Source organism: Wickerhamomyces anomalus, assembly GCF_001661255.1.
Source record: "Wickerhamomyces anomalus NRRL Y-366-8 unplaced genomic scaffold WICANscaffold_2, whole genome shotgun sequence".
In the NCBI taxonomy this organism is placed as follows: Eukaryota; Fungi; Ascomycota; class Saccharomycetes; order Phaffomycetales; family Wickerhamomycetaceae; genus Hansenula; species Hansenula anomala.
Genome location: NW_017567111.1, coordinates 95022 through 109176, shown reverse-complemented (window position 1 = coordinate 109176; position 14155 = coordinate 95022). Strand labels below are relative to the sequence as shown.

At 32.9% G+C, this 14155-nt stretch overlaps 11 protein-coding genes across 11 annotated transcripts; 8 read left to right on the top strand and 3 right to left on the bottom strand.

Moving 5' to 3' along the window:
• Positions 1 to 601: 601 nt before the first annotated feature.
• AIM7 (Aim7p) lies at positions 602 to 1300 on the top strand (the record flags this gene model as incomplete). Its single annotated transcript, XM_019184523.1, has 4 exons — positions 602 to 604; positions 662 to 758; positions 906 to 1167; positions 1243 to 1300. 4 exons carry the CDS (start codon positions 602 to 604, stop codon positions 1298 to 1300), a joined length of 420 nt encoding a protein of 139 aa, XP_019039772.1.
• A 302-nt stretch (positions 1301 to 1602) lies between these two features.
• On the top strand, positions 1603 to 2491 carry RPS13 (40S ribosomal protein uS15; the record flags this gene model as incomplete). Its single annotated transcript, XM_019181550.1, has 2 exons — positions 1603 to 1623; positions 2057 to 2491. The coding sequence occupies 2 exons, from the start codon at positions 1603 to 1605 to the stop codon at positions 2489 to 2491; spliced, it is 456 nt and encodes a 151-aa protein (XP_019039771.1).
• Positions 2492 to 2700: 209 nt separating this feature from the next.
• WICANDRAFT_61134 (uncharacterized protein) lies at positions 2701 to 3262 on the bottom strand (the record flags this gene model as incomplete). The annotated part of the gene is made up of 2 exons (XM_019183114.1): positions 2701 to 3155; positions 3223 to 3262. 2 exons carry the CDS (start codon positions 3260 to 3262, stop codon positions 2701 to 2703), a joined length of 495 nt encoding a protein of 164 aa, XP_019039770.1.
• A 151-nt stretch (positions 3263 to 3413) lies between these two features.
• Positions 3414 to 4401, top strand: RRG1 (Rrg1p; the record flags this gene model as incomplete). The annotated part of the gene is made up of 2 exons (XM_019184522.1): positions 3414 to 4322; positions 4384 to 4401. The coding sequence occupies 2 exons, from the start codon at positions 3414 to 3416 to the stop codon at positions 4399 to 4401; spliced, it is 927 nt and encodes a 308-aa protein (XP_019039769.1).
• A 105-nt stretch (positions 4402 to 4506) lies between these two features.
• Positions 4507 to 5268, bottom strand: WICANDRAFT_29079 (Rtr1/RPAP2 family protein phosphatase; the record flags this gene model as incomplete). The annotated part of the gene is made up of 1 exon (XM_019181572.1): positions 4507 to 5268. One exon carries the CDS (start codon positions 5266 to 5268, stop codon positions 4507 to 4509), a length of 762 nt encoding a protein of 253 aa, XP_019039768.1.
• A 153-nt stretch (positions 5269 to 5421) lies between these two features.
• EMP65 (Emp65p) lies at positions 5422 to 7056 on the top strand (the record flags this gene model as incomplete). The annotated part of the gene is made up of 1 exon (XM_019181566.1): positions 5422 to 7056. One exon carries the CDS (start codon positions 5422 to 5424, stop codon positions 7054 to 7056), a length of 1635 nt encoding a protein of 544 aa, XP_019039767.1.
• Positions 7057 to 7330: 274 nt separating this feature from the next.
• On the top strand, positions 7331 to 8866 carry COX15 (Cox15p; the record flags this gene model as incomplete). The annotated part of the gene is made up of 1 exon (XM_019181545.1): positions 7331 to 8866. One exon carries the CDS (start codon positions 7331 to 7333, stop codon positions 8864 to 8866), a length of 1536 nt encoding a protein of 511 aa, XP_019039766.1.
• A 224-nt stretch (positions 8867 to 9090) lies between these two features.
• LSM2 (Sm-like protein LSM2) lies at positions 9091 to 9581 on the top strand (the record flags this gene model as incomplete). The annotated part of the gene is made up of 4 exons (XM_019183113.1): positions 9091 to 9132; positions 9191 to 9202; positions 9271 to 9481; positions 9541 to 9581. 4 exons carry the CDS (start codon positions 9091 to 9093, stop codon positions 9579 to 9581), a joined length of 306 nt encoding a protein of 101 aa, XP_019039765.1.
• Positions 9582 to 10319: 738 nt separating this feature from the next.
• RRN10 (Rrn10p) lies at positions 10320 to 10784 on the top strand (the record flags this gene model as incomplete). Its single annotated transcript, XM_019183112.1, has 1 exon — positions 10320 to 10784. The coding sequence occupies one exon, from the start codon at positions 10320 to 10322 to the stop codon at positions 10782 to 10784; it is 465 nt and encodes a 154-aa protein (XP_019039764.1).
• A 6-nt stretch (positions 10785 to 10790) lies between these two features.
• WICANDRAFT_28175 (SDR family oxidoreductase) lies at positions 10791 to 11585 on the bottom strand (the record flags this gene model as incomplete). The annotated part of the gene is made up of 1 exon (XM_019181456.1): positions 10791 to 11585. One exon carries the CDS (start codon positions 11583 to 11585, stop codon positions 10791 to 10793), a length of 795 nt encoding a protein of 264 aa, XP_019039763.1.
• Positions 11586 to 12026: 441 nt separating this feature from the next.
• Positions 12027 to 14054, top strand: NCL1 (tRNA (cytosine-C5-)-methyltransferase; the record flags this gene model as incomplete). Its single annotated transcript, XM_019181436.1, has 1 exon — positions 12027 to 14054. The coding sequence occupies one exon, from the start codon at positions 12027 to 12029 to the stop codon at positions 14052 to 14054; it is 2028 nt and encodes a 675-aa protein (XP_019039762.1).
• Positions 14055 to 14155: the final 101 nt, after the last annotated feature.

The following is a 14155-nucleotide window of genomic DNA, read 5'->3' as shown; positions in this document are numbered from 1 at the left end:
ATTGTCGACTCACTAATATTTTGGCATGATATTTAACATCAGGTAATTATATTAATTAATTATATATATAGTATAACAATTAATATTATGGGCGCTGTCCACGACGTATAAAATCAAGCTGAAATATTATTTTTTGAACTTAAATTTATTGAACTTTATTAACCAATTAGTTGTATATCTTACAATTTAGTTATTATAACGACAATGAAATGGATATTGATTAATTACAATTAATTCTAGTAAAATTATAATTTTGTCTATCTCCCAATTTTTAATTTAACTTTAAAATCTTCAAAAGATAAAAAATTCAGATTTTTTTTTCTTCAATTTTTGTTAATTTTAAGCTATAAACTTAATAATAACACTTTATACAATCAAAATATGTAGATAATACCACTTTTATCCTGTTGAAACTCTAGTAAAAATTAATAATTACTTCTAATTCAAACTGTCTGTCAAAACAGCACGTGCCGATAAGAGCGAATTCGCGATATTTCGAGATAATACGCCAGAGAGCTGGACAAAAACAATTGTTGTCAAAGACAATTAATTACATCAACATCTCCAATTGACCAATTAGATACACAAGGAAATAATAAAAATGGTGTGTATACAAGATAATATATATGCTACTCAACTAAATTACTAACATTGTTACCAGTCTAATGCATTATACTCATTCTCTGAAGAGACTCTCCAAAAACTTCGCAAATTTAGATTTGGAAGTGCAAGAAGTGATGATGTTCAAGCATTGATATGTAAGTTTGGCTGATTCTTGGTACAAAATAAGCTCAAAGGATTGGGAGTGATTTGTCTATCGAACCCATGCTGACGAGCTACCTGGAATGTGTGCGATGATAGCAATGAACAACAACCCCTGATACTAACATCAACTCCATTCACAGATCAAATAGATAAAACCACATATGAAATCAAATTAGATGAAAGTGCTGAAAGTCCAATTACCTCCATCGAAGAACTAGTGGAGGAATTACCAGATAACAGCCCTAGATATGTTGTTCTTTCATACCCAATCACATTAAAAGATGGTCGTAAATCATCACCTTTGGTGTTGGTTTACTGGTTACCACCAACTTCTACACAATCACTACGGATGTTATATGCTGCAGCATTAGAACTAATTAGAGAAAAAGCTGGCGTTTCAAAGTAAGTATTAGGTGTACTCATCAAGCGTGAAATCACTTTGGTATTATGAAATTATGTACTAACAGATTGTCATAGACTCATCGAAATTGATGATGAAGAAGATTTCGAAGATATTGAAGAGAAAGTGCTATAGATCTTAACTCCTTTATAAATGATTGTATAACAGTGAATAGAATGCTGTTTTGTTTTGTTGTTTACTACAACTACTTTTGAAATTCCCATTATTAGGGCTACTCTAGTAGTGGAATTAGGTCATGTGATCAAACATAGGTCTCACATCCAAACACCAAAAATCATTTTTTTTTGTGCATCCTCAAACCGGTCACTGGAAAAAAAAATTTTGGTGCGCGATCGTTTCGAATAAGTTGAAAAATTAATTTCAATTCTTGTACGTTAATACTATTATAATCATCATCATCAAGAACATCAAACAAAATGGGTAGATTACACAGTAAAGTATGTGATATGAGATAGAGTGTCAACTCATTGAAGATATCCAAAATAGCCTTTGTTTGCTATTTAGCTTGAAACGTAATGAATTCGGGTCAATGTGGTTTTGGGTTTTCATTATCTGATATTTCTTTCAAATGTTTATTCTATTCAGTCTAACTTTTGTGATTAAAAGTGGGATTGGGATAATTCATTTTATTTCAAGAGAGATTCTTGGGAATATCAATAAAGATTTTGAACTCATGGCTGCTTGATACCAGTTTTTACAGAAATGTGATGAGATACAAGTTGTAAATTGTTTGAGTGGCTTTTGATCACAATAATGACATTCAACTATTGTATCCATCGTTAAGATTTCTTCTAAGCTCTCATTTGGAAACATTTGATTGAGCGATAACTTTTTTTTTAAGAATCATTTTTACTAACAAGTTTTCTTTAGGGTAAAGGTATTTCCTCATCAGCTCTTCCATACTCAAGAAATGCTCCAGCTTGGTTCAAACTTTCTTCAGATGCTGTTGTTGAACAAATCATCAAATACGCCAGAAAAGGTTTAACTCCATCCCAAATTGGTGTCTTGTTAAGAGATGCTCACGGTGTTACTCAAGCTCGTGTTGTCACTGGTAACAAAATTTTAAGAATTTTGAAATCAAACGGTTTAGCTCCAGAAATCCCAGAAGATTTATACTTTTTAATTAAAAAAGCTGTTTCAGTTAGAAAACATTTAGAAAGAAACAGAAAAGATAAAGATTCTAAATTTAGATTAATTTTGATTGAATCAAGAATTCACAGATTAGCTAGATACTACAGAACTGTTGCTGTTTTACCACCAAACTGGAAATACGAATCTGCTACTGCTTCTGCTTTAGTTAACTAGATTCTTTCATTGTGTGTCTATATATTATATTATAATGGGTTAATGGTTAATTTTATTGGCTTGTTGAATGAATTTTGTGTAAATTATTAACGAAGAGAAAAAAAACGGTTTTAATGGGTTAACTATTTTTTTGAAAATTGTAAATTGTCTTTTCCATTATAATAAAACATGAATCTACAATAAAACAAAATGTAGATATTCCCATATATTCATTCCTCTGCATCAGTTGGTTCAACAACATCAAAATCATCACCTTCATCAGTTTTCAATCTGAATGCCATTATGGCAAAATTATGTAAACCCAAGCTTTTCTCCATATTTTTAACTTTTACAAAACCTGACCCATAAGGGTCATTTCTATCTCTAGGCTCACCGAGTATAATATCTTCTATATCAGGTATGATTTTGTTTTTAGAACTCTTGACATTGTTAACTTTATTTTCATCCTCGTCATCATCTGAATCATTAGTTTCAAAACTAGGGACAGGTATATCTATGTCTTGATCATCTTGAGCTTCATTGTCACCTCCATCTTCACCCAAACCACCAATTGATTTTATTACTGAATGTAGTTTTTCTACAACATGTTTACCTGATGTACGATCTAATGATAGGAAGAATGTTTGCTTCTTTCTTTTCAATAGAACATGTGGTCCAAGATCATCTTCGCTGTCAGACTTTAATATCTAAGTTAGCAAATATACTGACGGAATAGAACGCATAGAACTCACCATTTTTATTCAATTTTGCTTTTAATTTGATCTGTTTCATTCAGACTTTTAAAAGACGTGTTTTTGGATCTTTTCAAAAATGTTTCGTGAAGTCGTGTAAAGCCCATTTCTGGAAAATCTATCAAATTTGTAGATGAGCTATAGGCTAAAGCTTTTGTTAAGAAAAAACAAGATTTTATGGTGGTTCTGTGATGGTGACGCTGTTTAAGAAGTTTCCAGGACACAGAGAAGAGGTGTTTTCACTGTATAAGGCTCTTCTCAGGCATGCTAGGCACCTTCCAGGACAAGATGAGAGAATCAGACTGGAGTTGATGCACAAGATACGGTACAAGTTCAGACAAGGTAAAATCAGTAAGAGTGGTGTCAATGTGAGGAAGTTTCTGGAAGAAGGTCATGAAATGGAGCAAAGTCTCCGGGAATTTTACAAAAACCCTGAACAAAAGTTGGTACAGGAGCTACTAGATGCAGAACTACCTCCAACTCATCGAGAATTGGTTAAAGCTAGAAGAACAGAACTTTTATTGAAAAAATACCCACCAAGGAAACCCAAAGGTGATCCATTACAGCCATTAGAGAAACAAAGGGAAGGTTCATATGTTAATGCTCATATCAAGTATTCTAGACGTTATGGATTAATGCCTAAAGTTATTGATCCAGAAATTTTGGAACATATTATCAAACCTGAAGCTTTATTCAAAAGAGCTAAAACAGATATCAAGATTGAAGAACAAAAACTTGCCAAAGGGCCCTATCGAGTCAAAAAAGCAGAGTATATGGGGGTACCTTATTTGAGAACAATGGGGCCAGTAGATAGAAGAACAAGTGGGAAGCTTTTAAATCAAAAAATATCAGTAATTCAACTTACAAACATGGAATTAAAAGCTAAAGAAAATCTATTTTATTGTGAAATGGAAACAAGATGGGAACATTTGATGAAAAAGATAGATCCAAAGTATGAGTGTTTTGATTGGAGAGAATTTATTACTGATGCACTTGATCAACAAAGAAAGGCCAATCAATATGTGTTTGAAGGTCACAAACAGTATGCTAACAATGAAATGAAAGATGAACTGATTCAGCAACAAGCAAAGGCAAATATGGTACATCTGGAGCGGAAGGAACGATTTGCTAAAATATTGGCTGATGCTAATGGTGTCACAGCTCATGATGATTTATTAGGAAGTGAAACATTACCAGAAATTGTACAAAGACATGGTCTTGGTAAAAGAAGATATTGAATTTATAGAAAACTTGTACATAAAGAATGCATTCAAATTAGCACTATCATATTTGTAAAACATATCCATTTATAGCTTTTGATTGATCTTGTAAATATTCATATTTCCTATCTGGATCCTCCTGATCTTGATCAATTTGATCATCATCATTATCTTCACCTGTTGGTGGTACTGGAGGAGAAGATGCCTCTTTCTCCACAATCTTAATATCTTGTAACATTTGATTCATACTATCCATCATTTCATCTTTACTTTGTTTGGTATCATTTATAGACATACTATCAAGATTTTTGATGATCTCCATTATTGATTGTGAATTATCATGTCTTTGATTATACTTTTCATAAACTTCATCCAATAGAGTTATATTGACTTCGTATTTCATTGAGCCATATGGTTTCACAGTGATATCTTTTCTTGCAAATACAGCTTCATCAGATAATTGAGTCTTGTAAAATTCAGAACATTGATAATGTGTCTTGGAACAGTATAAATTCAAATAGGCATATGGTAGCATTTTAGATTTTTGGAAACTTTTCGAATAATGGTCCTTTATTCTTCCTGGAGATTCACAGCACATGGGATAAGCACATACTTTATTGATGTTTCTCTCTTGCAGTATCTCGCTATACGAATCCTTTGTCAAGAATCTGGAGATGAACTTGAGAAAGAACTTATCACACACATCTTCTGATAGCACCTCCACGAGGGCCAACGACAGTCTGCTAGCCTCTGAAGGGGTCAATGTGTCTGGGTGGCTGTAGTTGAGCAGTATTGGCTTGAACGAGTCTATAGTGGTGATTTGCATTGTTGGATAGCTTGAGGATGACATTGTAGCGAGATGAAATCTCATCATGTTGATATCAATTTTTTTCAAAACAGAGGAAAAACCAAAAACCAAAACAAAAACCATATTACAATTTAATACCCAGCACCTTCAACCATGACAAAGCTCACGCCCATGAAAAGTGGAAGCAAAAGAGGCAGGAGCAGGACGCTGAGCATAGTCTCAGGCAACAGCCACAGCACCTCGTACAACCTCTACAAGTTGCTGCTCAAAGAGCTAGGAATAGACATACGAGACCAAAAACTCAAGACACGGGAAGATGATGATCCAGAAAGACATGTTGGTTCTACTCTGATTAGTTCAATGGAGTCGCTGGAACAGATTATGAATATGATTAAGCTACCGTTCTACTTGGAGAACTTTATGGTGTTTGGACTCTTGTCATGCTTGAATTCATTCTTAAAGATGCTGGTTATCTTGCCATTAAAGATCGTTATTGATATATCCGTGCTGATAATGAAGTTTAGAAACCAATTCATCATCAATACCAATAACGAAGGTGAGAGAAGAAGAGACTATTTGAGTATAATCAATTTGAAAAATTTACTATTCGCTTCATTGTTAATATTGGCTATGATTTTCAGTAATGTGGATACCTCAAAAATTTATCACACAATTAGAGCACAATCTTCAATCAAATTATATGTAATGTTTGGTGTTTTTGAGATCAGTGACAAATTATTAGCAACTGTTGGTCAAGATTTATTAAATGTTTTATTCAGTTATAACAATGTGGTATTGACAGACGTGGGCTCAATATCACAATTTATCCTATTTTATGGTTTAAGTGTTATTTACCTAACTATCCACACTGTTGTCTTGATCTACCAAACCATTTCACTAAATGTGGCAGCAAACTCATACTCAAATTCCTTATTGACTTTATTGTTATCGAATCAATTTGCCGAGATCAAAGGTTCTGTTTTCAAGAAAATTGATCGTGAAGGTTTATTCCAAATGAGTTGTGCAGATGTTGTTGAAAGGTTCCAATTATTAACAATGCTGTCAATTATAAGCTTAAGAAATTTGGTCCAAATTGGTAATGATTCTGAAACTGTTGGATTAATACCAAATTCTTCATTTGCAAGTTGGAATAAGGCATTAGGTATAATTTTCGGTCCTACTGCAATTGTTATAGGAAGTGAATTGATTGTGGACTGGGTTAAACATTCTTATGTCACAAAATTTAACAAGATTAGACCCAAGATATATGGCAACTATTTGAATGTTTTATCTTCTGATGTGATTGATAATTTTAAAATTCGTGTTTCGAATAATAATGATGATAAAATTCAACATAGAATAGGGCTCCCACTACCTGCATTATTTGTTCTTTTTGTTGTGATGTCCAAACATTCATTGTCTTGGTTCTTATTCGATCCAACAAAAGGTTCGTCATGGTCTAGTCAATTGATTTTCACAAATTTGATTATATTGATCTTGTCATACATTACACTATTGCTTTTCAAACTTTTATTAGAGCTGATCTTGATCAAATGGTCTAACCTAAGGATGAAGAAAGTTGCGTTGCAGCAACAGAAGGAACCGGATACAGAAACAGATTATGTTCCAGGTTTAGTATCGGGTGGCATGGGTGCAGTTGATAGCACCTCAAGAAAACTTCTTTATGATCCTCATGAAACAATGTCACCAAGTCTTAATGAAATCAGACAACGGAAAGAAAGCAAAACACATGGAAACCTGAATAAAGTCAGTCGCTATAGAATGTTTTCTAAACGAATTTGGTAAATGAAATAATGAATTTAATATGTTTTGGCACAATTTTGTAGAGGCCTCCATTCGATTCTGATCGGTTACATCTTGTGTCGCTTTCCACCGCCAAAAAATTTCTGATTTTTTTTTTCAAAACCCAATAAAAAATTCGGGATTGAAAATCAAACCACCATCATCACCTTATATATAGAAATCGTTTACTACACATCCAGGTCTTTGACACTGAAGATTATTCTCTCATTTGAAAGTGAAGATGTCTGCTGCTCTATCCAGATCTCAGTTTTTCTTTATGAAAAACGCTTCTGTTTTGAAAACAGCTAGAGCTTCATGTATCTCCAATTTTATCATACCTTCAGGTTCAGGAATAACGACACAATCTAAAAAATCACCATTATCATTAATCTCCACCAAGAAATCATTCCCAATATCATCAAGTAACAAAATCCAAAGAAACTCTACTCGGTCAATAACTACATCTTCCACAAATAAATCAACCATAACAGCTTCAGATGCATCCAGTATAAATATTGGATCTAAGGCAGAATCAATAACTGAACAACTTCAACAAAAAGAAGGGTTCAAACCTAAAAGAAGTTTATTGAATACCTCCAAATATGTTGGGTATTGGTTGATTGGTACATCTGGTCTTGTTTTCGGTATTGTTGTCTTGGGTGGTTTAACTCGTTTAACAGAATCTGGGTTATCAATTACTGAATGGAAACCAGTTACAGGTACTATTCCACCTTTAAACCATCAAGAATGGGAAGAAGAATTTGCTAAATATAAAGAATCTCCAGAATTTAAACAATTGAATTCTCATATCACATTAGAAGAGTTTCAATTCATCTTTTTCATGGAATGGGCTCATAGATTATGGGGAAGAGCTATTGGTGTTGTAATGTTACTACCTGCTGCTTATTTTGCATTTTCAAGAAAAACATCACCAAGGGTTAATGGAAGATTAGTTGGATTGGTTGCACTATTAGGTTTACAAGGTTTCATCGGTTGGTGGATGGTTAAATCTGGTCTTGATGAGGAAAATTTAAAAGAAAGAAAATCAAAACCAACAGTGTCACAATATAGATTAACTACACATCTTGGTGCTGCTTTCATGTTATATATGGGTATGTTTTGGACTGGGTTGGAAATATTAAGAGAGGCAAAATGGACAAAAGATCCAAAAGCTGCTTTAGAAGTTTTCCAAAAATTGGATAATCCTGCATTAAAACCATTAAGAGGAATTTCATTATTTTTGGTTGGATTAACTTTTATCACTGCCATGTCTGGTGGATTAGTTGCGGGATTAGATGCTGGTTTGATTTATAATACATTTCCTCATATGGGTGATGATATAGTACCATCAAAAAGAGAATTATTTGATGATAATTATGCAAGAAAAGATGATAAATCTGATAAATTTTGGAGAAACATGTTGGAAAATCCAACAACTGTGCAATTAAACCATAGAATATTAGCAACAACAACTTTTTTTGCAATTTTGGCTACTCATTTATATGCTTCAAGAAACAAATTCATTGTTCCAAAAGCTGCAAATAAATCATTACATGGAGTCATGGGTGTTGTTTCATTACAAGTTGCATTAGGTATCTCCACTTTAATTTATCTTGTTCCAATCCCATTAGCTTCTGCTCATCAAGCTGGTGCTTTAGCATTATTAACTTCTGCATTGATATTTGCAGCTAACTTAAGAAAACCAAGAACAAATATGAGAGTTTTAATATCTGGCTTATATGTTCAGCAATTGAAGAAAGCTAAAGAAGGTGGATCAAAGATCTTGAGTGAAGCTTCTAAGCTAGCTAAATGAAATTTAACGATGTGAAAAGAAAAACAGACAAGGTATTTGAATCACTGTATATACTTGTAAATAAATTAGAATGAAAAGTGTTTTCGTCAAATTTTGGGCTCTGTACTTGAATTCTTTCGATGCGCGAATTTTGCTTTTAAAAAAAACTGAGGATGAAAATCAACATCAACACTTTGGTTAACGATAAGTTATTCACAAAATCTTATAATCCAATACTATTCAAGATGCTTTTCCTTTCTTTTTTTAAGACATTGGTTGACCGTGAAGTGAGTATACATTATGTTAGGTGTTTTTATGGGACTATGGTACTAACATCATCCAAAGGTTACCGTTGAAGTAAGTTGAATAGAAACACAAGAAATAAATAACTCCATTCAAAGTATACTAATCATTCATTAAACTAGCTTAAAAACGGGATTGAATTAAAAGGTACATTGAAAACAGCAGATCAATACTTCAACTTAAAACTAGATAATGTTTCCACAACTAATGAATTAAAATTTCCACATCTTTCATCAGTCAAGAGTATATTTTTAAGAGGGTCTACTGTTAGATATGTCTACATAAGTAAAAATGATGTTGATACCAACTTGCTACAGGATGCCGCTAGAAGAGGTATGTATATTTGCTTTATCATTTGAGGCCTTAGATACTAACAATTTGTGTGTTTTTAGAAGCTTTAGCCAACTCTGGTAAACCAATTGCTGGAAGATGATACAAGTGATTAGGTGTGTATTGTATAATAAGTTACGATCTAATGGTGATTTATGATGGATTGTAGTATGTGTGTGTGTATGAGTTGTTCAATTATCATTGTATTACAAACGTTTCCTTGGACTGAGATGATAATGCAAGAACCAGGGTTGTATTCAACAATAAATCGTCACAACCTCCTTTAAACTTACGCAAAATAGAGATGCTTGTAGGTAGTGAGATACAGAATCATACCAACACTTCATTGGCACGTCCGATTATCTCTTTTCCAGTTTCTAATTGATTTCATTCATTTTACTCAGATTTGAAGTCTATATTTCGAGGCCAAAAATTACTTAATACAGTAAATTTCGAGGGCAACTCACGTGATTTGGCCACTGCACCTCTCGGTGGTTCAAAAATCCAATTTTGATTGCTGTAGTGGCATTTTAGTGGGATTGTTAGCGTTCTTTTAATTTGGCATTTGCTGTTTTAATTCAGATGACAGTGTCCTGGTTCGATTTTCGCGGAATTTTGGGCCCGCTGGCCACGAGTAGTCTGGCCCAGTTTGGCTCAGGTAATGGCTAACTGCACCGCTGAAGGGGAGAAATCCAGCACAGCACAGTTACCCGTGAGAAGGCGATCAGGATGGCACTTCTCTGGCTAAAAAATGGTTGTGTCAGATTAGTTAATTAAACCATATTTTTTTTGGTTCTTTGTAGTTTTTTTTTTCTTCAACAGAGAAAAAATTAATAAGAAGATGAGCCAGAGGAAAGAAATTGATGTATTCGATTGTTGTGATGGTGATCGTATAGTAAAGAGATCGGCTGATGAAGAGATTGCAGAAAGAGTTGGTGGATTAGCTAGGGTTCCTGTTAAATTGAGAGATGATAAATTTCAACTTCCAGATTCTGATCTATTGAAAGTTTTACACTACTACATCAGTAATAAATATCCAGAAAAGGCAAGAATATTCGAGGAAACGTCTTTAATAACAATGGGTTTATTAGTTGAACATTGGATGGATGAATTTATTGGTGAAACTTCAGCTCAAATGTATGCTGAGTTCGCAAATGGTGATGGTGCTTCATCACAAACATCAAAAAAGATTGCAGAACGCAATGAATGGAAGAGAACTCATAACTTTGAGAATAACGAAAATAAAAGACAAAAGAAACAAAAAGATGTATCATCAGATTCAGATTCAGAATCGTCATCATCATGATAAAATTCAATATTCCACTTCACTTCCATCATGTGCAAGGAATTTCCCATTATCACTAGCTGTTAATCCCTTGATAATTTTCAATTCTCTGGATACACCTTCCTGGACACTAAGAGTGTTCTTGACAACAAAATCCAATATTGTTTGATCAGGTTTGAAATCCTGTTTAAGGGCATTATAATCATCATTTGGGAACTCATCTTTTTTACCGGTGTTGATCAATCCAGGGTGATAATTGATAACAATGAAACCTTCATTTGCTAATTCAAAACTCAATTCTTTACCCAATAAATTTAATCCGGCTTTTGATAAACTATATGGAGCACAAGGATAATGTTTTGATAAGAAATCAGGGAACCCACCAATTGAGCCTAAAATACTTGAAGTGAATACAACTTTTCTTGTTTTCTTCTTTAACATGAAAGGTTTCAAAATTTTGAAAGTTTGAACTGGACCTAAAGTGTTTATTCTGAAAAAATTCAAATATTGTTCAATTGAAGAATCCAATACATTTGTAGTTGCATCGTTTTTAGCAGCATTAGCAATAAAGACATCAATCCCAACATCCAATGCTGCCAATTCCTGTGATAGAGCATTATATTGGGTTTCTGGGTCATCCATATTATAATCCAATCTTAGAATTGTTAATTTGGGGTTCTTTGTAACGGTTGACTCAGGAATATCATCAACACGACGCAATGTTGCAATGACATGATTTGAAGGGTCTTGTAATAGTTGTTTGACTAGCTCTAACCCAATACCACGATTGGTTCCAGTGATGAAGTACGTTTGTCCTGACATTTTAATTTGAGATAATTGGATTTGAAGTTACTCTTTTATACTTGCTAATAATTTATACTCGAGCTATCCGGATTCTTTTATACTCCAGCTTTTTGGCACCTGATCACAATGTTGGACTTTATCCGTGGTTGGGCCAGTTTGGCATTGGCATATTCGACAGAAACATCAGCAAAAAAGGGTCGATTTGAGAGATAAATTAAGCAAAAAAAGCAGAGGTATGAATGATGATCAAATAATAACGATTATCATACTTTTGAATAGCATTTCTTTACAAAAATAACCCATTTCTTTGCAATTAAGTGTAATATTCATATTGTTTCGAGTGCGCCAACCAGGCGATGGGCTAGAAAAAAAAATTTAGATAGCTCGAAAATTTTTTTGAGTATTATCATCATCAATTTTGTATACGATATCTCAAGATCAAACAACAAGCTAGTAAAAATGGGTAAAAGAAACTTCAGAGGTAGAAACTACAAGGGTAAAAACGGCTCTAGAGACCCAGCTGAACAAAAAAACGGATGGGAAGAAATTCAAAAGGAGAATGAAAAATGGGAAACTTATTACAGATCTCAAAATTTATTAAATGATGAAGATTTTACCAAGTTTAAACAGCATTGTCAAAATCAATTACCTTTAACTTTTAGAATCACCGGGTCCAAAGCTCATGCCAAGGAGATTTTAAACATTTTCAAAGAAAGACATTTACAATATTTAGATGGTGTTGAATTTGAAGGTGAGCCTTTGAAAACTCCACAACCATTACCTTGGTATCCAAATGAATTAGCATGGCAAATTGATGTTCCAAAGCAAGTTATTCGTAAAAATGAACAATTTGCTAAGACTCAAAGATTTTTAGTTATTGAAACTGAAGTTGGTAACATTAGTAGACAAGAAGCAGTTTCAATGATTCCTCCATTAGTTTTAAAAGTTGAACCTCATCATAAAGTTTTAGATATGTGTGCTGCACCAGGTTCCAAGACTGCTCAATTAATTGAATCTTTACATTCTGTTGATGATCCTACTGGGTTTGTTGTTGCAAATGATTCTGATTTTAAAAGAGCTCATATGTTGATTCATCAAATTAAAAGATTAAATTCCCCAAATTTATTAGTTGTTAATCATGATGCTCAATTTTTCCCAAAGACTAAATTAAATGGTGAATTTATGAAATTTGATAGAATCTTGTGTGATGTTCCATGTTCAGGTGATGGTACTATTAGAAAAAATGCTCAAATTTGGAATAAATGGTCAATTGGTGATGGTATTGGATTACATTTATTACAATATAGAATTTTACAAAGAGGTATTGATTTATTAGCCAAAGGTGGTAGATTAGTTTATTCCACTTGTTCAATTAATCCAATTGAAAATGAAGCTGTTATTGCTCAAGCTTTAAGAAAAAATAAAGATATTAAAGTTATCAAGACTGAATTACCAGGTTTAATCTCATCAAATGGTGTTAAAACTTGGAAAGTTTATGGTAAAGATTTTCAAGTAAAGGAAAGAGGTGATGAATCTGTTGAACAATCATTTTTCCCACCAACTGAAGATGAAGATTTTAATTTAGAAGATTGTATTAGAGTTTATCCTCATCAACAAAATACTGGTGGGTTCTTTATTACCGTTTTAGAAAAACAAGGTGAACAAGAAACTGAAGAACCATCTAAAAAGAAGGCTAAAATTGAACAACCAGTTGAATCTACCACAACTAAAAAGGAAAAATTATCAAATACTTCAAATCATGATAGTGCAGAACCTTTCAATTTCTTGGCTAAAGATCAAGAAGAATTAAGTAAATGTTGGAAATTCTATGGATTTGATGAAAATAATTCAATTGTCACAGATAATTGTTTTGTTAGAAATGCCACTGGTGAACCATCAAGAATTATTTATTTATCACATCCAATTGCTAAACAGTATTTATTAGCAAACGAGGAAAAATTGAAAATCATTCATTCTGGTGTTAAAATATTTGTTTCTCAAAGAACTGATTTAGAATGTAAATGGAGAATTCAAAGTGAAGCATTACCAATTATTAAACAACATTTAAGTGATTCTCGTGTCTTGAAATGTTCATTAGAATTATTTGAAAAATTATTAAAAGAAGCATTCCCAAAATTTGATGAATTACAAGAACTTCATATTGATGATGAATTCACTAATAAAGTTAAAACCCTAAGTCAAGGTTGTGCTTTTATTCAAATTAAAAGAGATATTAATGAAGAACATGAAGAATTATTTTATCCAATTTGGGTTGGTTCAAAATGTGTTAATTTGATGTTGTCCAAGAAGGAAACATTTGAAGTGTTGTATAGAGTCTTCAATGTTGAAACTTCTGCTCAACAAGAATATAAACAAGGTCCAACAGGTCCAAATAAACCAATTGAAGATGTTGCTGAAACTACTCCAGAAGTTACTACGGAAGAAGTCACAGCTGAACCTGAAGCTAAAGAAGAAGTTGAAGCTTGAAGTTAAAATCTGTTAATAATGTACATTAGTTTTGAATCATGATGAATATTGTAGTAGAATACAAAACAAAACCTCAAAATATCTATATCTTCTTAATCAAA